The sequence below is a fragment of the Trachurus japonicus genome, chromosome 3 (genome assembly GCF_045865225.1).
Source record: "Trachurus japonicus isolate A0001 chromosome 3, Traja_1.0".
Lineage (NCBI taxonomy): Eukaryota > Metazoa > Chordata > Actinopteri > Carangiformes > Carangidae > Trachurus > Trachurus japonicus.
Genome location: NC_140909.1, coordinates 20,496,275 through 20,523,100, shown reverse-complemented (window position 1 = coordinate 20,523,100; position 26,826 = coordinate 20,496,275). Strand labels below are relative to the sequence as shown.

Below are 26,826 nucleotides of genomic sequence, written 5' to 3'. Positions count from 1 at the left end.
TAGTGATGGGATCAAATTATTATATAGCCTACTATACACTATAACTGTCACCAACAACACTATCTCAGAATGTATGAAATATTGTTATATATAATGTATCCCCCTCAACTGCCTACAACAGGATAAAGCTCATTACATACAATGACAGTAATTCATTGATAATCCAATCATATAATATTATTTTATATTATATAGAACTATCATATTATTATAACACCGAAAGGGGGGCATTCTACATATGGGGCACTTTTCACAAGCTGATAATGACATTATCTAGTTTTTTTTTTTTTTTTTTTTTTACACAAGTGTACCGTTTGTAGAGGATAATTATAATTCAGTGCTGCTTCTGTTATTTAAATAAATGCTAGAGTAAATACCTCAGAGACCTAGAGACAGAATCATCTGCCCTGGATGCTACACTTCAACCTAACTACGTCTTCTGCCATCCATGGGAAAACCCCACAGAGTGGGACATTTGTATAGACACAATGAACAGCCAATCGCCGCTTGAGAAGGAAGCGCATGACCAATGGCTGTCAGCGAGTGCAAATACGTCATGCATTAAGTTTAGTGAGGTCGTCTCCTGTAAATAATATATCTCACAGCTGTAGCGATACACTGTATTATTTCACTGGTTTCCCATGGATAACAGATTACATAGATGCTGGTAGCACACTGTATGGGATGGCAGTGCACTGCCAGCCTGCTTGCTGTTGACCAGCTCGCTAGGCTAACTTTGGTGTGATACTTAGCTGGTTAGGACGCTAGCATTAGCTAGCTATTTAGCTAATCAGAGGTTAACTGGCATTACGGGATTTTTTCACAGGCCTGTATCTAATTGACATGGATATTTGAAATGACAGTCATCTGTAGCCTCTAACTGAAGTGACGCATATCAAAGGTAAGGGGACCATGCTATTTACATTGAACGAAAGTGTGTATTTGTTACATTTTAAGAGTACAATACGTTAGCTACTTCCCTCTCTTAAAGGGCCTGTGACTGACAGCTCCTGGCCAGTGATGACACACTGCTGCCCTGTCAGTGAAATTTTACGTTCATTTACATCCGGTCACGGTGTTGCTGTAAGTAACAATAGAATAAACAAAACTGTAATCAGGTCTGTGGTTGTCACCTCATATACCGCGCTAAATACAAGTCAAACCAGGTAAACGCTAGCCTGGGTAAGGGTTGAAGCACTTTCAATTTTCTACTTGTTTCTTATCTGCTTCTGAGCCTCCACAATATCGTCTATAGTCGCTACTGTGGCCATACAGGATTTATCGAGAAGAATTGTTACAATAGCAAACCAGCTTACTGCTGTCACGATTGAAACAAATGACGGATATGGTGTGAGTTCTTCACTGTGTCGAGTGGCTGAGCTTCATATCTGAGGTGTCATGAGGGGAAATCCATTCGTCTGATATTTGTGTTACACTGTCTGTCAAGAGAAGTGAACTGTCTGCTCGCCGCCTATATTTAGAATATTCAAATCAGTAGGTATGAGTAATGTCACACGAGGCCCTACTAATAAGATGGGTAATGCAATGAGGTGACTGGGCACTGAGGGGGAGAGTAGCTACTCTGCTGACACTGTCGTGACATTTCACACAACAAACCACAACAAGCAGCGAGGCTGTAGGTAAAGATTTGTAATCACATGTCCTATGTGTGATACATTGGACATCTCGACCTATTTTGTCTACATTATTTATCTGTCATTTACTTGGCCTAATATCAGCAGGTCAGGTGCAATTGTCTAATGTCATGTTTGCTCATGATTACTACTTTCTTGTATCATCCATCCCTTTACAACAGATCAGTGAAAGTTTTTCCTGTTATTTATGTCAGCTTTTAGACAAAAAGATTTGTGCTATTTTCATATCATTCTGTGTTTGAGGTTGAGATGAATGATGCTGCTATGGAGCCACTAATATCATGTACTATGGTTAGAGATACACTTTTATTTTCTTTACACTTTGACCTTGTACTTTTAATTGTGCTTTAGCTGTGACAGAAACATTTTGTTTTCCACACCAACACAGTCTGTACTGTACATACTGTATTGTGTGTGTGCGCTCATAAGTACTGTATATTTGTTGCTTTGTCTTTCTTTCATTTCTTTTCTTCATTTTATAGTTGTGCTTGTCCGCATTGACATTTGGGGCTAAAATAGTTTGAACACATTCAAAAGGCAGTAATGTTTGTTATTCTCTTCCACAGACCACAGGTCAAGCTTGCCTTGACGTTGGACCTCCTGCCTAGCATGCAGCCATGAGTTCTGTCCTGTGGAGCCAGGAGAAGCCCAGTGGGGGCTTCAGGGAGGACTGGCGGTTCTACATGGTTGTGAAGGAGTGTACAGTGGAGAAACCTCCCCAAAAGACCCTGAGGATCCCCCGTGGCAGTCTTGGCCAGGCATGCCAGGAGCGCAACAGCCTGGGAAGAACACTGCCCCCATGCAAAGGCAAGAAAAGTCTCCGCATTCTGGACCAGACCAACGTGGTGCTGAGCCTGGATGAACGGGACGTCCAGGAGCTGGATGAGAAGCTGGCTGAGCTGCTCTTCCCCATTACCAACTGTGAGGAGAGATATGCCCTGCTCTACAACAAGTCTCGGCTTGCGCGCGTCTGCGATATTGACTGTGGTTCCAAGGTTCGCGTCCAGTTGCGCTCAGGGGATGATCCTCTGCCCGGTGTGGTCCGCTTCAAGGGCTCGCTGCTTCCTGACAGAGCCCTCTCTGGAATCTGGTTCGGAGTGGAGCTGCTGGTGAGAACTATTGTGTTTCTTTTCTCTCTCTTTTTTGTGGAGATGGTGACCTGGTAGATATTTATTTTGTATTTCCTCTGTTTTCATTGTACATGAGAACTCCACTATAATAACAATATCAACCCCAGTGTTTATTGAACTTTCTCAGTACAAATAAGACAAACCCCTGTTTAAAAATTAGGAGTTGAACACTTTTTAGTTTTTTCTTATGATTACATCACAAAAAGAGAAGAGCCACAGCTTGAAAACAATAGATAAAGATGAAGAACCAAAAGTGCAATTACAAGCAAACACCACTGTGACGGTGAATTAACTTTTTAAACAGTTGTTAATGACATGAGTCTAGGGTTGATAATTAGAAACTAGCTTTTGAAATGAACATATTGGATCACATGCTGGATTCCTTTAAGTGTGTTTTCACACAGGCAGAGTTTCGATTGGCCCAGTGCGATGTGTTTGAGTTAGTGTTAACACAACAGTCGGCTACAGTCAAACGCTGGTTGTGAATGTGGTTGGACCTCAAACTGCCTGGTGTACAGCCAGTCAACATGATCATTTTTGATCATCTTTTTTCAGTCAGTCTTCATGGAAACATGACACTGCCAGTTGTGTGGCATTTGGACCAGATTGAAAACAAATGTGTGCAAAACACAAACAGTAGTAGCTGAAAAATGAAACAATTTTTCATTCTCGCATCTAGTGTGCACCACCTAGGTCCGCACAAGTATGTGTGAAACACCCTTAGTCATCCTGACACATCAGAAAGAGCAAGGTAGTGGTTCTTGAGAGCTTCCTGAAACTAGGTAACTCTGTCTAACATTTAAAAACCTACTGTCCTTATTCGGGAATCCCCCCCCCCCCCACACACACACACATACACACACACTCATTCCTCTTGTTTTTTTTCTCAGCTGACCCAATGTGGTCTCTATATTTCATATGTTAGGAACAGAAGTACATCTCTGCTTATCAGTGGCATTCATTAGTGATTGGAGTGTTTGTACTGCTAATAAGGCAGAAAGAAATGTGTGGTTTTGCTTGAATCTATGTTGTTTTGTACTTATATTTTTGTAAGTTGTAAATACTACTGAATTGAACAAAGTTTAGGCAGATTATTTTTTATTAGATTTGGTGACATTTTAGAGCCGTTTGTACAGTACACAAAGCTGAATATTCACACGTCATCCTATAGATTTTGATTTTTGTTAAAAAAAAATGGTTAAATTAAGTAGCTGCACCATGTGCTCTTAAATTGAGTGCCTGCACATGTTGCTTTAGTGAGGGCTGAAACAAAACAGAAATGACAACGTTTTCATTTTATTCAAACTATTCCTTTAATCTCCTCACTAAATATGTTCATTGAATGTCATGCCATTCATTCTGTACCGTATGTACAATAAATAACACAATACAAAGGGTTGCTTCATTGTAACACAATGTTGTTTTTATTCTGCTCAGTTCAGCTGTAGTTTTCTTGAGTGGGCTGATGGAGCTCAAGCATTCAAACTGCAGCTCAGTATAAAGGCCTCAGAGTTTGCACATATGCTTCAGACAGAATTCTAATTTTATGCCAGGCACCAAATAGAGATCACTCTGTTCTCTTTGCTAATATATGCCATCAATTATAGTGATTAGGCACATTTTAATATCTAAAGCCTGCACGGGCAAAAATAAGCACAATATGCTCCCATAGGGTTGTGAGAACATCCTGTGCCATGTATGAAATTGTATAATGTATTTATCTTAGCTGTAAGTCAAGTTGCGATTCCTGCTGCAGTAATCGATCATATGCTCTCAAAGCTCTATGACGTCAACTTCCTCTTATTGAGAAATGCTGAGCGAGCAGCTGTGCTACCTGCCCCCCTTGTTATGACAATAAGTTGATCATCTCTCTTGCTCCTGTTCTGCCTCACTCTTTTTTTACTTGTCTCATCATCTTTCCTCTACTTCCTTCTCCCAGGAGGAGGGCCGGGGCCAAGGCTTCACAGAGGGCTCCTACCAGGGCCGCCAACTTTTCCGCTGTGAGGATGAATGTGGTGTGTTTGTGGCCCTGGACAAACTTGAACTTTGGGAGGACGATGATGACGAAGCCCTGGGTGAGCTAGAGGTGGACCACGTCAATCTGGAAGACGACCAGGACTTCCCTCCACTGGAGATCAACTCCAGGGTCCTGGTGCAGACCAGGGACGGACCTGAGAGAGGCACCATCATTTTTTGTGACCTGCTGCCAGGAAACGAGAGCCTGGGCTACTATGTTGGAGTTGACATGGTAAGTAAGATGGTGAGCTCGCTTCATGGGTACTTTTAATGTACCCAACATGTCTAGATAGATGCTGGAAAAGTTAGTGGATTATTAGTCAGTCAACAGAAATCAATTTCAATCAATGACATACTTTCTTGGGAGGAATCACTAACTTCTTGGACTCTTCACTGGTTGCCAGGCAACTGCTCATGACCAAGAAATAGCTGGGCAAGGTGTGTTGTTTACTCTTTAGTGAGCTCTATAGGAAGCAATACCCACTTCCCAGAGTGCAAATGACAGACAAACAAGAATAAACCTTTTCTTTCATCACAGTCCATTGCTGATCCCTGACATTACATCTTTAAACAAGTCATTATTTTACACCTTACAATTATAATGTGTAATTTCAGGTCAGGAAGTCTATCCTTGTGCATGGTTCTGGGGGACCCATTTGCTTTGGTTGGGCCATGCTTTGCCTTTTAAAGTTTTTGCTATGAGTAAGAATTTCTGGCTAACAGTGCAAATAATGTGTTTAAACTCGAATGTTCATATAAAAACAGAAAGTTACTCCAGTTTTGGAATCTACATCATTCTTTTACTTTTGTGCTTAATCCCACCACTTTTAGCTACATTCAGCTGGAAAGTATAAGTGAGGGGACATCAGGCACGATTATGTCCCATCTTTGTCATCGCTTGCTTGAGCATCACTTCATGGTGATCCCGGTCTCAGCAGGGAGCATTGACATACAAAAAGTCTCAGGTTTTAGCTTAAACGCTTTAGATAAATTACCTGTGTTGCCGGGGATTCCAGGTTTTCTGTCCTGTGTTTTTGTTTTTGTTTTTGGTCGCAGCCGTTTCTTTCTATGTCGAAGGAACATGTCTTGTTGCCTGGGATCACAGCAGCTGGTATCTATGACTACTGTTGTTAGGCAAGAGTTGTATTGTAGTCATAGAGAGATTGAAACGCATAACTCAGGCATTTGACTGCTGATCGTTAGCAGCCGTACCAACAGCAGCAGCAGCAACCCACTCGGTGCATCTGAGCCACCCACACAAAGGCAAGCCAGTCACGCGGGGAGTGAGGTAAAGACTTAGTGCTGTATGACCCAACAGCATGGCAAAAGGCCAGCAGGCAGCTGAGGAGAGCCCACTGCTCTGCCTCATTCTGCGTCCAGCCTCGCCCTGCCTTCTTCAGCAAGTGGCACTGGCCTCATGCTTATCTTAGATTGTTCCGGCGGAGTAGAAACCTGGAGTCCAAACTAAAGAAGAAGAATAGTGATTGTGCTTTTGGATGGTTAGGACTTGAGGTGGAAGATCTGTGGTGGAGAAGAACAGATGAGCAGCTGGACCATCACAATACACAGGATCAAGCTAAAGCATTATATTCAGATAAGACAACAGACTTCATTGGTCACCAAGGAAGCACGTGTGGCATCACCAGGTTGAGCAGTTTTAGAAAGATGAAGTGCGTCTGAGAGGGTTTTAAGAATCTCATGTCTGCAACTCTTTCAGGACAATCCTATTGGGGACTGGGATGGTGTGATTGACGGGAAGTTGCTGTGTAATTTTGCCAGTTTGGAGCACACTCGACTTGTCCCCATCTGTGACGTAATGCCAGGTGAGTCACCTAATATTTGTCTCTATTTTTGCACCATGTGTATGTCACCAAAACATAGCGTTTGCAGGAAATATTCAGCTGTCCATCTCTCGGACCAGCACTGAGCTCCTTCTGAGCGTTCTGAGTTTGTGTTTTGCTCACAGCGGGAACAGAGAGCCTTTTGTGCCAATGGCTCGCTTGTTTTTGAAAGTCAAGTGAGATACTCAGGCTCTTTGTTCTCCACATTAGCGTATTTGGTTTGTTGATGTGTGCTACTGCTGCCTCTCCAACTATTGTTAATTTTGTAAATTTGTCATCTCTCTTTGAAACTGCTCCTTTTGCACTCTCTGGAAAGGATACACCAAGTCCATATTATGACCAAGTAGAGAGAAAGAAAAAGAATTTAGTATTCATTGGTTCCTAATTCGTTGTGCCTGTGATCATGGCCAGTTCAAGTTGTCCAGCATCCGAGTTGTGACAGTCAGCCTTTGTGCAAAGGTAGAAACAAGAAAACTTTTTATATACTGTATGCACATGTTTACTGACTTGCGGGTAAATACACTATCTTTAGTCTGCTTCCTTCATCAAGCAATACACATAGTCTGTTACTGACTAAGTGTTGTAGAGTGTAACACAAGACACTTTTCCAAATGGCAGAAAACCGGACTGTGTCAAGTATTTTTCTTTAGCTAAGGAGACTAAAGCAGAGTCCGGTTTAGAACTGTAAATGTATTTTGTCAATCTTATATACTTACCTTAGCAAAATATGATCATTGTTTGGGGGTTTGTTTTTGTAAGAATGTTGCAGTGATAAAAAACCTCAAAGGGAAATGTGAGTAGATTCATTTGCATACCTTGTATGTGGGCTGTGGAAGACCTTCAGTGCATGATAGTAGGCAGATACATTTGCTGTGCCTCTGATGTGGATGTATTTCTGGTCTGTGCAGAATATTCCATGCAGGACCAAAGGCTGCAAAAGCACAGTTTTGCCCCCAGAGGCACCAACAGTGACAAGACGTCCTCTGGACAAAGCAAACCAAAAAGCAAAGGTACTGCACTGCTGTTATGATATGAACCTAACTAATGTTCCCTACAGCTTGGTTCAACGATAACTCTTAAAGGGACATTCCTTCAAATTGTGTGGTTGTGAGTCTGCATATATAAAAAAGCCAAAAAACTACTTTTTGCTGTTAAGCAAATTTGGATTTGTCAGTCCCTGGTAAAAGAAACATTTACGGTTTTAGGCAAACAAAGCAAAGAATGACAACCAATAAAACATTTTAGTGGAATGTCCCTTTAAAAAAAGATAATAATAACTAAAGGAATGCTTACCTATATTTTACACAAAACAGGAGAAATTCCTGTTGCTGCTGATTTGATTTGAATGTGTAGTTACCTTGATTCTTTTCTTTTTTTGTGACTCTTGCATGAAGAAAATTGTCTTCTTTGCTGATTTACCAGCATTGTGAAGTGTTTTCTACCCTTTTAATTTCCCACTGGCTTTGCCATTGAAACGGTCACACAAAACATGCTCCCATACACACATGCACACAGCTGCACACACGTGCGGACATATACACATTTTCCTTATCTGTCTGTTTTCTTCATGTACTTGTGTTATTTACAGGATTAGGTCATCAGTGTGGCAGTAGAAGCAAGTCTGAATTTTACTATACTTTAAATGGCAGCTCTGTTGATCCCCCAGCCCAGTCCAAATCCAAAAGCACATGGTACATTGATGAAGGTAAAACATGGGTACTTGTGGGATGCCAACCATCTCAACAGCAAGCTCCTGTTCACAACAAGCTACCTACTAATTGGTTTTGCTGAGGCACACTTTTATTGGTTCTTTATATTTTTAATTCACTAACACTGGCAGAATCAAGGGTGCTCTACTAAAAGATACTCTGGTACCGTGGGTTGCTTCAAATAGAGGAGTCCTCCAAAAGTTGCATCCAATACACTATATACTATATATAGTTTTTTTTAGCTGTTAAAGCGGCCTGTCTCTCCCACCTGCTAAAATGTGTGTTACTGTACAATTTTTTAAAAGATTATGGCCATTTTTAAAATACTTTTTTTTTAAACTAATGATTGGAAAAATAGTGAAAGTGATTACAATATGGAGGTTTTCTTGCAACAACTTATAAAGGGAAAACTTAGCGATAAAAGTTTAGGTTTTATATTTATGCTTATAATACTTGTTTTAATACCATTTCTTTGTTGAAGATATTTGGGGATTTTTTTTGCCTTAATTGTAGTGTAATGTCCTATAAAATGAGACACAAATTAATCAAGGAATTATTTATATTAGGTATGTATACTTAAGAAAAGATCACCTACCCTATTTATCCACCACCAGAAGACTGTACTGTAATTTTAGCACAAGCTTGAACTTTTTCAAACAGGTGGGAGAATTGCAGGTTGCTGACAAAATGTACAATGTGTACACAGGCTACACATCTCAACTCAAAGCTGAGACAAAAAAGGGAAGTTTTTTTGTCTGACCCTGACTTATTCAATTATTATATGATTTAAGAAACTACAACAAGCTTTAAGCAAATGTTTGTAGAGAAAAGTAGTTTGTTGCAGTAGCTTGCTATAAAGATCTCTCCACTCGTGTTGTCTTTCATCACCATTTTCTCTCATATCCTGCCTGCATGGAGTAATTGGTGTTGCATAAAGTTTTAGAGGATGTGCTGCAAATGAGTCATTAACGAGCCGTTGACCTGTTTTGGTTGCAGATACTGTACAGTTAAGCAGTCAATAAAAAAAGTCTATTTGCAAGGCAAAGCATTGGTAAAAACCCTTTTTCCAGGTGTCAGGACTGATTCGCTCAGTACATTCTCTAGTCCTGTATGTTCATTGGTGTGGGGACACAATTTGGGGATTTTTATCATTTCATTTTGCCAGTACATGAAAGTTGTGCGGAACACAAAAGAACCTTAACATTATGGCAAATTATACTACACTGTTAATGCATGTAACCTCACAAATTTGAACTGCACAAAAAAGCCGAGGTCAGACAGAAGTGGCTGATGTGCTCTTTTCACAAATGCTTATTCATCCTGTGAATGTGTAATCACTGTCATGTTCCTCAGGGTCACTCTCTATGTTTTAAGTTTTTTTTTTCTCATCTGGTAATGGTGCTCTAGTTTCTGTGATCTCAGCAGACAAAGCTACAAACTTCTGTAGTTCCTTCGGTGGAGGAACAGTTCATCTTAGTCATCCAATAACTCTGTGGTGGTATACCTTAGTCATGACAATTCAGTCAGTACTTGTGATCTTGCATCACTCTCTCTGAAAGTCAGAATACAGAGAGAACACAACTACACTGACCGAATATCACATTACATTGATGAGGTTGTTGTTGATGCATGTACTGACTCAACTGTTCTGGCGCCAACATGAATTCTTAACAAGGGTGACACTCTTCTCTCCAAAAAACACAGTCTGAAGCTGAACACCAGACATCACATCATGGGTATTTTTTTTCAAATTTTGGCAAGAAACTTATGGGAAAACTTCCTACATGAATGAATGGGGGGGCATCTTAAATAGTTTCTGCACATGGGAATATTTCTGAGCTGTTGACCTGTGTAAAGAATTGCTCACTGAGCAAATCCTCTGCAAATAACCTGGTTGTATTTTCTTCTTAGATACAAAGTTGATATTCTACCTCAATTTTTGACTTGTCACTCCAACTTTGTATGACAAGTATCACACATATGATATAATAAATAAATAGTTGGCCCAAGTTTGGAAATACCCTAACTGTGTGTTCACACCAAAAGCTTCCAAAGCGTCAAAACGCCAGAAGTCAATTCATTTTCAATGAGAGCCCGGCGACACTGAGCGACCAAAGCGTCAACTGGCGTCACCGCGCTTCCAAAGCGTCCAAAGCGTCACCAGAAGAGAAGTTGAGCTTTGGTTAACTTGAGGGTAATTAGCTATGACGTGGTTTGGCGGCAACCTGTCAGAATAGAGATGTCCTTGGGCTGCCTTTTTTTTCTTTCTTTTGTCCTTCGGCTCCCCAATGACCAGCGTGATCAAACTTTGACGTCAGTCACGTGATGAGCGACCAAAGCGGCTGAAAATATTTGCCGTTTTGGAAGCTGTCTTGTCTGAAGCGCACCCTTGAGCGTTTTTGACACTTTGGAAGCTTTTGGTGTGAACGCACAGTGAGATGTTGAGATTTAAAACAAACACTTAAAGGAGAGCTTCACCTCACATATGAGAGTGTCCCTCACTATTGGGTGATATGGTGGTGTGAAAGAGTAACTCTACACCATCAAAATTTTTGTTAAGTGTTCACATTGCCACACATATTCAACCCCCAGCTTACTTTGACATCTCCACACTAGTAAACACAGCCTACACTACATAATATGTTTTGCTCTGTAGAATGGACACTAACTTTAATTTTTGGTTTCTCTACTGCAGTTGGGGAGGACCCTGCCAAGTCACTTACTGACACACCCCCCGACTTCAACCAATCCTCCCCGCCCTCCAGAGCCCCGCCCTCTTCCTCGTTGTCCAGTGACAATAAGTTCCACTCTCTGCCCTTCAGTCTGAACCGGAAGACCGGGCCCATTGATAGCATGAGTCATGGGCCTCTCTCCCTCTCCGTCCAGTCGGTGATGGGAGAGCAGTCCGAGCCCTCGTCGCCGGCTGCGCCCCCTTCACCGCGACCTCCGACGCCTCCCCGTGGGCAGCCAGGCCTGGAGGTGGGCTCTCTGGTGGAGGTGAAGGAGAACCCCCCTCTGTGTGGTGTCATTCGATGGGTGGGTCTACATCCTGGCCTGCTGGAGCCTCTGGCTGGGCTGGAGCTGGTGAGCGACACAGCTATGTAAACTTAGCACTTCAATTTATACATCTGTATCACAAAGTGAAAAAAACCCAGAGTGGTATATTTGTTAGTGGGACAAATAATTTTCTTGCAGGGAGCAACATAATCGGTCTGTACCACTCTCATATCTATCCTTTCAGTCTAAACCTATACCCAGCACTCTTTACCTTAACTTAGCATAAAAACTGCAAACAAGGGGAAGTGCTTTGTCCTGAATGTAAAACAGAGCCCTATTGTTAGTTTAATTTGTACAAAAACTGTACAAATGACAAATTGTGCAGTTATTACAGGGTATTGTGCCTGACTATTTGTTGGCACATACTCCTGGTTGCTTTGCTGCCTGCCAGCTTCATAGTGACAACAAGAACTGAGGAAGTAATTGCACCCTGGAAAAATGTAATAAGCATATTTCCTAAAACAATAAACAAGATCAGGGTAAAGTGCATAATCCATCATATTTGTGAGTAGAACAGCTAATCACTGTTGACAAAATTGATAAAGAAGGACCACCATGAAATGTGTGATAGCTGATCAGGTAGTCCTAAGTACAAGGCTGAATAAGTGAAGGCATCTTCACATGCAGTACCTGACAGTAGATGAAGTGCACTTGACCCTCTCTTCCAGGAAGAAGAGTGTCCTGGTTGCACTGACGGCACCTTCAAAGGCACAAGGTACTTCACCTGCCCACCCAAGAAAGCCCTGTTTGTGAAGCTCAAGTGCTGCCGGCCCGACTCCCGCTTCCCGTCCCTGCACCACTCCTCCAATCCCATAGAGAGGTGCAACTCCATTGGTGAGTCAGCAAGAGGCGTACTGATTATTGAAGGCATCAAATTACCAAATGCCTCCAAATGCTTTGTGTTGAAACTTGTACTTTGTGTGTTTATGTTTATGCAGCATTTGGGGGTTATTTGAGTGAAGTAGTCCATGAGAACACGCCTCCCCGCACAGAGAACGATGGTCTGGATATCATGGTGGGAAAAAAGAAAGGCATCCAGGGCCACTACAACTCTTGTTACCTGGATTCAACTCTCTTCTGGTCAGTACTCTTTTGGTTTGAGAGTAAATACTTCAGTCATATTGATTGACTACATGGTGTTTCCTCAGACAGCAGTGCTCTGTTTGCCTCGAGGCAGAAGCTTATTAGTAAACTATTTTAACTCTGACCATTGGCTCTGACCGGAGGTGTATTCCCACTGTGAGCTGGCTTGATGATTGTGGTACATCGGATGTTTCTGCCAATTCTGCCAAAGGGTCTTTGAACGAAGCAGTCAACCCAAACTACTCTCTCAAACTGCAGGAGATTGCTTTAACTATGCTTTTACCAGTCTCAAGTTTAGAATTTTAGTATCAAATGCTACAATTCCTACAGTATACCAATGACTGGCCTTCAGAAAGCCTGCTCTAATTAGATAAACACAAATTCAACTGAAAATCCATCACCTACAAAAATATGTGAAAACTGTCTTAATATAAGTGACTATCTTTCAAATATTGCTAAGAATAATCTTCAATTATGTTTTTTTAAACATGCAAATAGATGTTGATACTGTTGTACATTCTGCTCTGCAGTCTTTTCTCCTTCAGTTCTGTACTGGACACAGTTCTGCTGAGACCTCGATCAAAGACCGATGTAGAATATTACAGAGAGACCCAGGAGCTGTTGCGCACAGAGATAGTCAACCCACTGCGCATGTAAGTAGCAGTGGTCCATTGCTTACATACTATGCCACAGGTTTTTAACATAGACATTTACAGATACTGACTTCAACTCGGTACTCCCATCACCTGTTTTAGGCACATTGTTATCTTTTAGTTAATTTGTAACAGGAAGTTAAAATATGTTGCTTAAATTTTCATAGACCTCATTATAGACCTCACTCATGATTTCTAGACAGATAAACAAAACAGACCCACATTGTTTTGAATCTGAATTATAATCGTTTTATTTACTTTATCAAATTCTGTGAACGCATATGACACAAACTCCACTGGCAAAGCTAATATCACTTTACCATATTTTGCAAATTTAGTTGGTTTGTAACTTGCTCTGTCTTCATCCTCCAGACATGGGTATGTATGTGCCACGAAAGTCATGAAGCTAAGAAGGATCCTGGAGAAAGTAGAAGCTGCCTCTGGGTTTACCTCTGAGGAGAAAGGTAGGAGAATGGAAATACACAGTATACATTGTGACTAATCATTAGGGAAAAAAAGGAGAAATGGCAATATTAGCGTAGTTTACACATGCATGCTGTCAACTTCACAGCTTTTATAGTGTTTACACTGTAGACAGCATTTGTATATCACTTTGAAATCGATCAAATCTCACTAACGCACATCTTGTACTGCAGATCCTGAGGAGTTCCTCAATATTCTTTTCCATCACATACTGAGGGTGGATCCACTGCTCAAGCTAAGGTAAGGACCAGACACTCTTCATAGAATGCATTACCTCTTTTGTTGCACAGAAATGGCCAAAGGCACTTCTGCATTGTCCATTTTTTAGCATTGTTTTAGATGCTGGTTTTGCATAGCAAAGGAAATTCCTGAAATAGTTAAATGATGCAGTCATTACTCTTCACACACAAACCATACAGTATGTTTGACATGTCCTTGATTGTCACTGCTTACCAGACTCTGCAAATATAGTTCCAAACACACCACTGCGAAACCACAGGCACATAACAGACTGTGTCTAAATCTGTAATATTTAGATTTACACAGTCACATAAAGTTTCACTTGTGCTGCAGTGCTTACGTTGGAGATTGAACAGCGGACAGTGTGGGCAAAGTGGTTTAACTGTAGGAGTTCCTTTGGTCGCATAATGAAAACTCCTTCAATAGTCCTGTTTAAGACTTTGGAGTCCAGATGAGTAGAGTTTATATCTAAGGGAGCCAGATGTCATCATCTGTGTCTACTGTTTTATAGGATCATGCAAAGCAATGCCATAGTGATCTTAAAGTTAACAAAATCCATGCTCACGCTTTCATACTTAAGCCAAGCAGTGACACACACTGTAAACTCATGTCATTTTGACTCATGTTCATGACAGGAAACAAAAAGTTTTTTCTGGGTCCTTGCTTCACTTGAAAGACAGTAATGAAATTGGTCAACCGAGAAGATCTGTCAGCAACTGATAAATATGTCTTTAGAGGATACAGAGAAAGGATACAGCTGTTGCAGAAAATTAGTTCACCACATTTCAAGATGGTAAAGTTGAGCTGCCAGATGCCCTGCTTTTTATAGTAAAAGCAAAATATAAATTTCTTAATTTAATAAGCTGTTTGCATTGATTGTTAAAGCAACCTAAGATGTCTAGGTACTACAGAAAGTTAATTTAATACTGTGTTACCTTCTGTCCTGTGAAAATTTAAGATGTGAATGAAACTTAGATAAATGAATAGAGGTTGTTCTCCAGGTCCGCAGGACAGAAGGTCCAGGACTGTTACTTTTACCAGATCTTCATGGATAAGAAGGACAAGGTCGGCGTTCCCACTATCCAGCAGCTCTTGGAGTGGTCCTTTATCAACAGTGACCTAAAGTTTGCAGAGGTAAATTTCATTTAATTGTATTCACCAGGTCAACACAAATAAAATCTAAAGTTTGGTAACATGGTGCTACAGTTTAGTTTGTCACAATCTCTGGTTTGGTATAGTCAAACCAAAGTTTGGATATTAATTTCCATTCAAACCTAATTTTATAACCCAACAAAGGCAGTTTGTGGGAAAATTAGATGCTTTAGTAGTGCATGCTTAAGGATTGGCTCCCTCTTGTGTTAATGATTTGTTATTGATATAAAAGTGGTATAACTTGAATGTTTTTTTTTTAAAATAAGGGTACACTGAGGTTTTAATAACAGTGCTTTTCACAATCATTGTAAATTTTATAAAGGAAGTTAATGAAAACATAAGTAAGCCTATGGGCAGTTTGAATCCTGATTGTGAGAATAAAAAGCTGTGATCTGAGTGAAAATACTGGAGGACAGAAAAGGTTTTATACAAGTAAGGCCAAAAACAAACCCAACACTTTGCATATTAAAAGAGGCTTCCACTGCTGATGAGATACCTAATTAAAACCATATACATGTAAGTACAAAAATCATTATTATTGTGTCTTGTGAAACTTATGTTTCATTTTCTGCATTTTGTTTCCATAAGTCTTTACCTGACTACGTACTCCCACATGATAATTTTCAAAGAATGAAGATTGACTGTTGCTTTTACTTGAAAAGAAGCGATTGTAATGTGACTTTGTAGTGCAGTGAATATCAAGTACATTGTGAGCACACTGTTCTGGCACCCTCTTTCCACCAGGTTTCAGGATCTGTGTGCACTGAGCTTTGCTGATATGTTCATGCTGCTTCAGTTGATGACTTCAGTTTTCTCCTTGCCTCTTTTTCCTGACCCCCTCCCCCTCTCCAGGCTCCCTCCTGCCTTATTATCCAGATGCCCCGTTTTGGCAAGGACTTTAAGATGTTCAACAAGATTTTCCCCTCGCTAGAGTTAGACATCACAGACCTTCTTGAAGACAGTGAGTTGTATCTAACATTTTTTGTTTCCAGCGTGCAAGTGTGGCGCGTTTTTGACGATCGATGGTGATTCAGAGCTGTGTGGCATTCAGTAATGAAATTTCGCTGAGTTGTCACTGCAGCTCAGCTCAGATGAAAGAACCCTTTCCTTTTTCTTGCTTTCAAATCTGCCCTTAACTTTTTAAAGAACTACACTTGTGTGCAGTATGTCAGCAGTAATAAATCTATGTGTCTTTATTATCCAGCTCCAAGGGAATGTCGGATCTGTGGAGGCCTAGCTCTGTACGAGTGTCGAGACTGTTATGAGGACGGGGATATCACCGCGGGCAAGATTAAACAGTTCTGTGAAAAGTGCAATACACAGGTAAACAACAGAGGGCATTATTGCAACACCAGTTGAACAGCAACAAGGACTGTAATGTCTGTGTCAGGGTGATCCATTTGGTGGCGCCAAATACAAAGGAATCATACTGTCTCAATGCAGAAGTTATGTTGCAGAACAGTGGCTTCAACAATACATTGTAACACATGGTCTGTTCATTTCTTTACTTCCCAATGAGAAGTGTCTTTGCTGAGATACTATTTCATTGAAATATTCCTTGCCAATCTGGCAGTATAAATAGCTTCAAATGTACTTCATAGCTTTTATTTTCCGATATTTTCAGTATTTGTTATATGAAAAATGTTCAACTTCTTCAGTCTAGTCTTAATAAGCGCGTGTGGTTGATGTCTCTGATTTAGGTTCACCTCCACCCGAGGAGGAAATCCCATCGGCACGGCAAACTATCTGTCCCCAAGGAGCTACAAGACGGTACGGGGCGGCAGGGCAGTTTTCCCCGTCAGAGGATGGAGCTGTTCGCTGTGCTGTGCATTGAAACCAGTCACTACGTGGCCTTCGTCAAGTACGGCAGCGCTGATTCTGCCTGGCTCTTCTTCGACAGTATGGCAGATCGTGACGGTGAGGTTCATGGGATTTTGATGTTTTGATTGTTACGACATCTAACTGATTTTTTGAAATGAAGTTGTTATTGAGGGTGCTGATGGGAAATTATAATTGCATCACAAGTAAAAGAATTTAACAGATCCTAGTAAACCTCCGAAAACCAATGAAGAATAGACTAGAGTCATAAATTACTACACAGTGCACATTAATGCCTAATTGTTGTTGTTTAAATTTAGAACCAAATTTAACGTTTGTGATATTGTAAAACTTTGAGACACAGTGCAACTATTAATTTTCATTAAGCAGCTGTACATATGTATAATATGAACTGCTGCACTGCATTAATGCCCAAACTTAACTGGGATATTAGTGATGCAATTACTGTTCAGTCTTATTTTAAATGTATCCACTGATTAGTTTTTACAGTTATTACGTTGATCAGTGAGTTGTTGCAAAAATGTGAAAATAAATAAATAACATTTTACCCTGTATAGCGAAGACAAGCAGCAGTAGAGAGCTGGAACTAGATCCTGTTTTGTTTAAAATAACATAATGATCAATTATTAAATAAATAAATAGTTTTTTTTAAGTGTGTTTTTCCAATTATTGATAAGTTAATCAGTCATCTAATAGTTATGGTTTGTTGTATTTTAAAATTGCAAAAACATTTGAGTGCATTATATTAAACCATACAAGTGGTGCTGGAAAGAGAATTACTGTACAGTATAAATACAGTATTTAGTATTAATTATGCATTTCATGTACATATTGGCTAAATGCAGCATCTATGACACTGTGATCTGATGTGATGCATTAAATCCTACTTATCTAGTGCTTCAAACAATAACACTTAATTGTGACACCTTGGCTTTTCTTCTATAAATTGTGTTACTTCTTATGACTGTATACATGTGACCCTGCAGGAGGGCAGAATGGTTTCAACATCCCCCAGGTGTCTCCGTGTCCAGAGGTTGAGGTCTACCTGAAAATGACCCCAGAGGAGCTACATGCTCTGGATCCCAAGAGCATCCAGGGCCAGGCCCGGCGCCTCCTGTGTGACGCCTACATGTGCATGTACCAGAGCCCGACCATGAGCCTGTACAAGTAGAATCCTCTCCCCAAACCCCTTCCCCTCCATTCCTGTCCTTCAGCCATACCACCATTCCCCCCTCCCCCCAGGGCAGGAGATTCCCAGAAAGACATAAAAATAAAAAATAAACTAAAAGAAGAAAGGCTGCCTGCCAGCAGGGGTGCTGTCTGGAGTTAACCCTCTCCACCCCACCTCTCCTCAACGCCTGCCCATCTCTGGAGGCTGGAGAGATGGAAGAAAGGGGGAGAAGCCTATTTGCACTGTGCATTAGTTCAAGTGTTGTGTTCTTCATGTAGTCCTATGTAGCTTCCCTGTGTCTCACAGCTGAGCATTGGTGGTGGATGATGAAGCAAAGTTAGGCCTTATGAAGATTCCCTCCCTCTTCCTGGAGAAAGCAGGAGAAGAGGGGCGGGAGGGCATGTTTGCGACGTTGCGGCTGACAAAACATGCAACAAAGACCAGATGAGCTTGTGGGAGAACCTTGGCCACCTCATTTACCTTAAGAAAAGAGGAGTCCTGCTATTCTTAATCACTGTAAAAGACGGGAGCTTCCATTAATGCCACGTTAAGGAAGCAATTCAGTGCGCAAATCCTCATCCAACTTATGTGTACTGTTCTAAAAACTTGTGTAGAATCTCTTAGTAGCATAGATTTTTCCAGGTAGTAACATCAACAGTATAGATGTCAACCTACTGTGCAGTTGCATTAAGATCAGAGTATTCTGCTCTTTGTGAACCGGTTTGCATATTTCCCCATCACGCTGTGTAAATGTCTTTACAGTATATGTTTTGCAGAAACAGATGTAGCCATTGTAAAAGCCTCATGTTTTACTGCATACTTGCTCAACCAATGCTGCACTTTTGTTCTATCCCCAAGTGGACTTATCAGGAAACATTTAGGTTTTGCTCTTTATTTTTCTCTCCCATTGGAAGGCACACTGAGTGCTAATTTGTTGGTCGGGAGACATCAGAGTTTTGCGTTGCAGAATACAAATTTGCTTCTCCTGTGTAGCTGTAAAGAACGGGCCTGCATTGCTAATGCAGAGTAGATGCCAGATAAATGCATGAAGGGAGACTTGTACAATGGCTCCTGTTGTAAAGCTGGTTGGTGGAGCACTCCATGCATTCATAGGGTCAATGAGGTGAAATACTGGAAGAGCCTGGCTGTTTTTAAAGTAAAAGTGTGTGATGTGAAGAATTTCACATGCAGTGTTTTACATCTCTGACTCATTGTGTTGATGACTAAATCTAAATTATATTTTATGTTTACAAAGCCTTTTCTCTGCCCGTCATGGCGGGTCTGATTTCCTGTGGGTGAAGAGGAGCACGTATTGACTCTCGCTGCCTTTCATGAAGATGCGACATGCCATGTTTTCCAGCAATGCGCCAGATAACTAAAGAATTATGATCAAATGTTATTATTTATTATATTCTAATCATATTACAAACTCATGTCATCCCTTTTACAAGAAAATGACACAGGGTTGATGATACTGTAAGGTATGGGTACTCCTTGTCCTCTTTCACTGTATATTGAAGTGAGTTTTTGTAGTTTACGCTGTCTCATAGCAACTACTGAATGTTAAAAGTGACATGTTGAACAGTGTAGAGCTGACAAAAGGAAGGAAATGAAGAGGCACAAGGCTGGTAACCTTGGGGCAACATATTATGTATTTAAAGAACAAAAATTAAATTAAGAAATGAAAAGCTTGATCCGTGATTCCAATGTATTCCAGTTTTATAGAATACTTACAGTACACCAATCATACTGTGGATCGAGATATGAAGTAGTAGTTTGTTTTTTCATATATCCCACAAAATTGGATAGAATCAATCAACTGCAGATGTTGGCAACAGCATTATGATGGGTTTTTTTTTTTTTTCCTAAAACACACGTACAAAACAAGTAAGTGCGTTTTATAAATTGGGTTCCAGATGACAAGTTCCATGTTGCTGTGTGTTTGTTTCCACTGTCCCAGGGATTCTGACAGAGGATCTTCCTTTTCTGCACTGCTGAAGCTTGTCACTGATTGGAGCCTTGTTTTCTGTGAAAGAAGTCTCAGAACAGAGGATGGGATTTTGATTTTGATTTTTTTTTCTTTCTGTTGCATCTGTACAGTACAGACATATGTAATGGGTGGAAAATTAATGTCAGTGATATTCCTGTAAATGTTAACAAAATAAAACCCATTTTGAAGGGTACAGAATATGTCGTGTGTAAATTGAGGAGATATTGACTACACTTTTTTCATGGGTTATTTCACTAAAACTACTGGTTTAAATGGTTTAAACGCATTGACACATTAGAGTGATAAAAATTAAAATAATATGGAAGTAAAAACTGTTTAAGGGATGTTAGTTTTAATGTTAATCCAATAGGTAACTTTGATTTAAGTATTTTAATACAGACAATACAAATAAGCTGATTTTGGAGATTTTCCAAATTTCAGGGTTTGTGTTGTGTGTGTGCCTTTAAGTTACGTAGGAGTTGTCCTGTTGCAGTAAGTAGAAGAGCTTTACAGTAGTGTTTAACAGACAAATAAAACACAACCCCCAAAGTTAGCATTCCTTACAGAATATTCTGCCATTTCTATAGAGTTTAGTTGCCTGTATATGCAATTTTTTTTCTGCTGAAAAGGAGTTAATGTGAATTTAAACCAAAACCTGCAAGAAGAAACAGGGATACACTGACTACTACTGACTGTTTCTGTAAAACAAAAAAAAAAAAAACCCGCTTTCTGAATATACTGTATAAACATACTGATGCCAGTGTCAATTGGAGATGCTGCTGTAATGTATTATTGTTATCATTGCATAGTGAGATTTTAGAGGCTGTAGTGGTAAACCCTTGTCAAACCTGGCTTTTGGTGTATTTTTCAGTGTTTGAATTGTATATTATCCCCCTCCAGAAAGATCTGGTCCTGTACTGATAGGATTACCATGATCAAGCCCAATTTAGGACTGTGAGCCAGCGATCATCCACTGACTTATAAACATATAACAACAATATGACCACAGCTTGTTATGTTTACAGTGGGATGAGAAACATTAATCCTACTGTTTTGACCACTTGGTTGGCTTTAGTCTTCTATCTGCCCTATATGTTCAGATTAGGTCTACATCTTTGACCCAATTCCCCAGACAACCCCTCACAAACCGATACCCTGGAATAAATCAGCATGTACTATACATGCATCTCCCCCACAGGAACCCTCTTCCACCTTACCCCTTTTAGTTTTTAGTCAAACTTGAAACCAGCTTAGCAAGCTGACTTCAGAAGTGCCAGATAAGTATTTGTCAACAGAACAGCTGGCACACAATGCCCTCTTGTAGCTTTATGCCACAGCATATGCCAGCCGCTCGTAGCGCGTGGTAATTTAGCTGGGGCTGGTTCTACAGGAACAGATGGGCTCAAGTATTGTTATTCTCGCTCCAGCTCAGGGCCCCTGGGGGGAATCACTAAATAAAATCAAAGCAGATGGACCTCTCTGGGCTAGGCTGTGTTTATGATAAACAGCGAGTGCAACCATTGTCCATCTAACACCTTAACCCCACCCTCCACACAAACTCACTGGTAACAGGATTACAGTAGTTTAACCTCACCTGCTCTAGGCTTCAACTCTTTTTTTCACCAAAACAGCAACTAAACCCAAACAGACAGAAGACAGGAAGTACATTATGACTTCCCTCTATTTTGTGGAAAGTTTCAATTCTTTCCATGCACCACAACAAGTCCTATTTCTTTGCCCATGCTGACCTTAAACTGTAAAATTCTCTCAAAACAGAAACTCTTATTTTGGTGCTGATTTAGAAACATCTGACTTCCCTGTTCTTTCTCACTGACAGAGGGCTGTTTTGTTCTTTTATAACCTTGCCAACATTACATTGCTGTGGTTCTCACATTCATGTCATGGACACAGGCCTTGGTGGCAGTATGGTCATAGTAAACACCATCTCATAAGGTAATATAGTGTCTCCCCTATTTGTTATACAGTACATGGGAATGCAGGTCACTTCTCACTTAGCATTGAACTCCAAATCTACTTTCATTCCCATGGGAAAAGACAGCAATAAACAAAGGAATCCTATCATTGTAAGAGGAAGGTAAATGTTTAAGGACATTCAGACAACAGGAAAGCAGTGATTTCCGGCACTAAAGATGAAAAAGAGTCGAGCCTGAACGGTTTTAAGCCAATCAGTCCTAACTCAATATACCACTTAGGTGTTGTTTTAACTCCATCATGATAACCAGTTTTATTTAGTATCTTCAAAGGTCAGTTTCTGATGAAGTCAAAGTAGTGTAATCAACATAATGTTTATAGCCAAATGTTTTAACTCAGCACTTATTCAGTCACTTTAAGCTGTATTAAAATCTTTGCTTAGTTTTTTTTTTTTTTTTTTTCCCGTAGCCTTAGCAGACAGTTATTTTTCATCATTACTCAGATTGTTTTTTTGTGGACGCATGCCCCTCTAGAATTGCACACACTTAAGCCTATCTATCAATTAGAGTCATCAGCAGAGGGACACAAGTGCCTCTGGCTTGAATGTTGTAAGGATACAAAATTAACTTTTCTATCTCTTGTCATTGTCGTCTCTTGCCTTTTCGAACGGGCGTGTGAAGTCATCTAGGTTTTAATAGCTGTGAAAGAGTTTTTGAATAAACTCCTTTGTAAATAGATAAGTCATATTCATTTCATCGTTAAGATATAGACAAGTCCATTTAAAATGGATCTATTTTTTCACAATATATTTTATAGCAGCGGATTTCAAAGTTCAACACTTTTTGGTGTCATTGGATGCTGTAAAAAATAGTGTGGATGCAACCACGACTGGTCCTTAACGCTGAATTGTTTTGACGCTACTGAACTCCATTGTAATCTTAACATTTGTACTCATCTAAGTAACACATTAGTCCTTCTCCCACATTTTCTGAAAGGACCCTGGCTGCTTGGATGAAGAATTAATTGCCTCTAAAGCAACAGCGACCAGATGTTGTTGCTCCTAAGAGCCAGGTGTGGATAAATTGCATATGCAGAATGTGTGTAAAATATTTAAAGTCGTATCTTTCACTTAAGGTGTGAAGTGTTTTTATTGCCCATCACTGCTTTGAGTATGGCAAGAGGAAAGGCCGGCGGCCCCCCTGGGTCTGCCATGCTGGGGCTCAACACCTGTGGTGATAGGACTATGGATGGGGAAGCTGAGAGTGAGACTTGGTACTGTATGGCAGTGTGTGGTGGTGGGGTTGGTGCATGGGGGGGGGGGGATGTTCATCCACCTGGTTGCTCTCTAATTCCCTCCTGGCTGCCACCTTTAACACTGCATTATTTACAGGTGCTCTGTAACACAAGCTGCTGTCTGCTTTAAATATGGATGTTTGTGTGTGTGCACGTGAGTGAGGGAGACGGCTTGTTAAAGAGAGGAACACAGTCATACCACTTTTATCAACACAGATATTTTTGTTGTGCATGAATTTGAAACTGCTGAGTTTGCACTGTAGCCTACAGTGGCAAGAGCAAATCCCACTTTTTGAAAGTCCTGATGACAAATTATTTTTTGATTGAACATTGCAAATTACAGGTGACAGAGACAGACTCTTTAACAGCATCTATAGGTAATGATTATATCTGTAAATATAATCCTGGGATGGCATGCTAGCAGGCCACAGACATACTGTATGATTTTGGTCACCAGGTTATCTCAACTTGGGTTAGATAGCCGTGGCACTCAAGCTTAATTCCAAACTGACTATAATATATGATGTTTTTCTAGCAATGTATCAAATAACAATGTGAAAACACTGTGATATGTGACAGGAGCTGTTTATAATTATAAACCTACAGAGAAGTAATCAGCGAATAGCCAGTGAACACAAGCTGTAGAGTCAGCTATTTCCCTCAGGAGTAGGTAGAGACCAAAAACACAGCTAAAAGAGAATGGTGAATAGTTGATGTACTCTCTGCCAGGTGACCAGAAACATGACCCCAGAGGAAAGATAATGTTAATCTTCAACTGCTGGATGTGTAATTAAGCAACTGTTCACCACATTGACTTAAAAGGTCATGATGATGTTTCAGTGCTGTGTACGCAACTTGTTTCTGTTGCCTCCAATCAGATGAAAAATCGGTTATTGAAGGTTCATGAACAACTTATACAGTATATGACCCATAGGAGGATGCTAACATGCATGCAGACCTTTGTCATCAATAATAACAATTAAATAACAAAAAACACATGAATAAGTTGTAGGCAGAAAAACTACTTGTTAAGGCTAAGGAAAGGGTGATGGTTTGGATTTAGGTTACTTTTTTAAGGTTCGTCATTACAATCATAATAATAAACAAGTGGGTAAGGTTATATAAATTGTTTTGATTGAAAGAAATGTTGAAAATTCATTTCACACAGGGCATGAATAGTGGTGTCTGTTGTAAAAGTTGACCTTTCTATCCATTGCAACACTCTCTATACTACATCATCATCATCTTCTGACTTCCTCCTGTGCTCCCATCATGATTCCTATGACTGCTTGAGGTCACCTAACAATAAAACATAACTATGGGTCATAATAAGCTGCCAGCATGGACGACCTTGGGGTCATTTTTTGTGCAGTGTAAAGTGGATCTGTGACCAATCTGCCAAATGGACTGTCAGTTCACTGCTGCAACTCTAAAGCCCTCATTGCTTTAAACCCTACGACGCATTGCGTAACATCCAGTACTTACTGTACATAATTCCCACAATAATGATGCACAGGAATACTATGTCCAGCTAAACAAGACACAGTTTGTGTGATTATGGACACCATACAAAGAAACACTAAATATGGTGCTCTTTTGTTCTACATACTATCATCCACTGTAATTAGTACAAAATCACAGTGAGAGTTAGATTGGCTATGTGAACTGTGCCCTAGTTCCCTCATCAATGACCTTCCATAATTTGCTTCAAAACTTCCCCTCACAAACTAAATGACAATGGTCAGATTGAACAGATATGGTAAAAGAGACTTGGAGTTATCTGAAGTAAATAATCATGTTTGGATCAAAGGACAGATAAAGGAGCAGTCATAAGGCCACTCATTGTTCTCAAAGTGGGAAGCTTTTTGTTTGTTTACTTTAAGAGGTATCCTAAAATAGGGTATCTTATGAATATAGGCTAAAGTGGAACACAGGCAGTTATGTGTATTAACATTGTATTATGATAAAGCATTTAGCTTTACTTTGAAGTAATTAGCATACTGTAGAATACAATGGTTAAGCATGATACATGCCTGTAAAATCTTCAGAAATGAGTTAACAGAGACAAATTATGCGAAATAATGGACCCTTTCCCACATGACCATTTTATTACATCAATTACTTTTTTTTTTTTTTTTAAAACTAGGAGCACCAATTGGTACAGAATCTCACAAATGACTCTTCTCTGCCTGGTGGATGGAAGAGGTGCACCCTGTACAGATAAAAGCATAAACAGTCCTTGTACCCAAACAAAGGCATCAAGCAGGCATTTCATTAGACCATTGTGTGATATGGCAGGCTGCTGCTGTGAATGTATTTATTAGTTTGCGATACATGCCTTTTCCTGTTGTTCCCGGGGCAGTGGATAATGCTGGTTTTGTTCACGGCCCAGTGTGAACGGCGCCTCGGCTGCCAGCTGTCAGGGCTGATACCGTCTCATTTGGATTCCCAGCCTGCTTGCTGAATGGCTAATTAGATTTGCCATTTTCAATCCACTGATTGCTATACATAGTAGGACAAAGGGGCTGACAGCATGTAGCATTCAAGTCCAACTGTAACAATTAATAACTGCGGTAATTAACGTGTGTTGGGCACCATTGATTATGACATTACCTGCAGAACGGATGGCCTAGCCCCTGCCATTTCATTAAGGAGCACAGATATAGATTGTTATTAATAAACTGCTCTCTGCAGCTGAGAAGAGGTTATTAATTACACAAATTAGCGGGTGCAAAGGTAATCAAGTTAAAGCGGTTTGGTCGGCAATAATTGATCTAATTTTTACTGACCATTCCTGTTGGATCATGTCACATGCCCCTGTGCGAAGAGAAATCACCTCATTAACAAAAGTTTAATCCTAATCATAGTTCTTGGTCTGCCTGGCTTTAAGGTCATATCTGAATGTCAGAACCATTTGAAATTGATTGGTGGTAAATTGAATCAATGTCATGTTTAGAGAAAACAATAACAACTAATGGATTGAGCTAAGCTAGCCCAAAACAAACAGGTTTATTGGTAGAAGTGGATGCGTGTATGTGTATGTGTGTGTCCAGAGTGAGGTCAGGCTTGATCTGGCACTTTCATAATTCATTATGTCCATAGTGAGAGAAGCGCCAGGATCTAGGCAATTAGCAGCAGCTGCAGGGACCTGTTGGTTGGTGGTGTTGGGGTGGGGGTGTGGGGGGTGCCTACTGGAGAATAGACAGAGGGAGCAGAAACAAGAGTGGGACTGACTGAACTCTGCTGATAAACTGAAAAGTTCAAGATTAACTCTTGGTTTTATAGTTTTTATAGATTGAGTGGAATTTAACACAGGATATGCGCTGTTAATAGGTGTCATATCACAAGACAATTAGTTGTATTTTTATGTTGTTGTTTGTTTGTTTTTTGCAAATGTTATAACGGTATAAAGACATTATGTAATAAATCTACATATCTTCACCAAATGCTAGAAGCTGGGAAAAACAAAGTGTCAGAGCAATGCATTGGATATTTTTCCAATTTGTTTGACAATACACAAATAGTATTTGACATTTTGCGTGACTTTAAGTCGTCTATTCAAATGACTGAATGTAAGCCTGC

At 40.2% G+C, this 26,826-nt stretch overlaps 1 protein-coding gene across 3 annotated transcripts; it reads left to right on the top strand.

Annotated features, from left to right (window-relative positions):
• Nucleotides 1-563: 563 nt before the first annotated feature.
• cyld (cylindromatosis (turban tumor syndrome)) lies at nt 564-20,217 on the top strand. 3 transcript variants are annotated; one of them, XM_085766014.1, is made up of 17 exons: nt 564-901; nt 2,222-2,764; nt 4,725-5,033; nt 6,519-6,624; nt 7,551-7,652; nt 8,231-8,347; nt 11,047-11,435; nt 12,077-12,242; nt 12,347-12,488; nt 13,022-13,144; nt 13,517-13,608; nt 13,801-13,867; nt 14,869-15,001; nt 15,872-15,980; nt 16,224-16,342; nt 16,720-16,936; nt 17,845-20,217. In XM_085766014.1, the coding sequence occupies exons 2-17, from the start codon at nt 2,273-2,275 to the stop codon at nt 18,027-18,029; spliced, it is 2,868 nt and encodes a 955-aa protein (XP_085622140.1). In that variant the 5' UTR covers nt 564-901; nt 2,222-2,272; the 3' UTR covers nt 18,030-20,217. The 3 variants fall into 3 exon arrangements, with proteins under 3 accessions (XP_085622140.1, XP_085622147.1, XP_085622157.1); XM_085766021.1 differs by lacking the exon at nt 8,231-8,347; XM_085766031.1 differs by lacking the exons at nt 7,551-7,652; nt 8,231-8,347.
• The last annotated feature ends 6,609 nt before the right edge of the window (nt 20,218-26,826 follow it).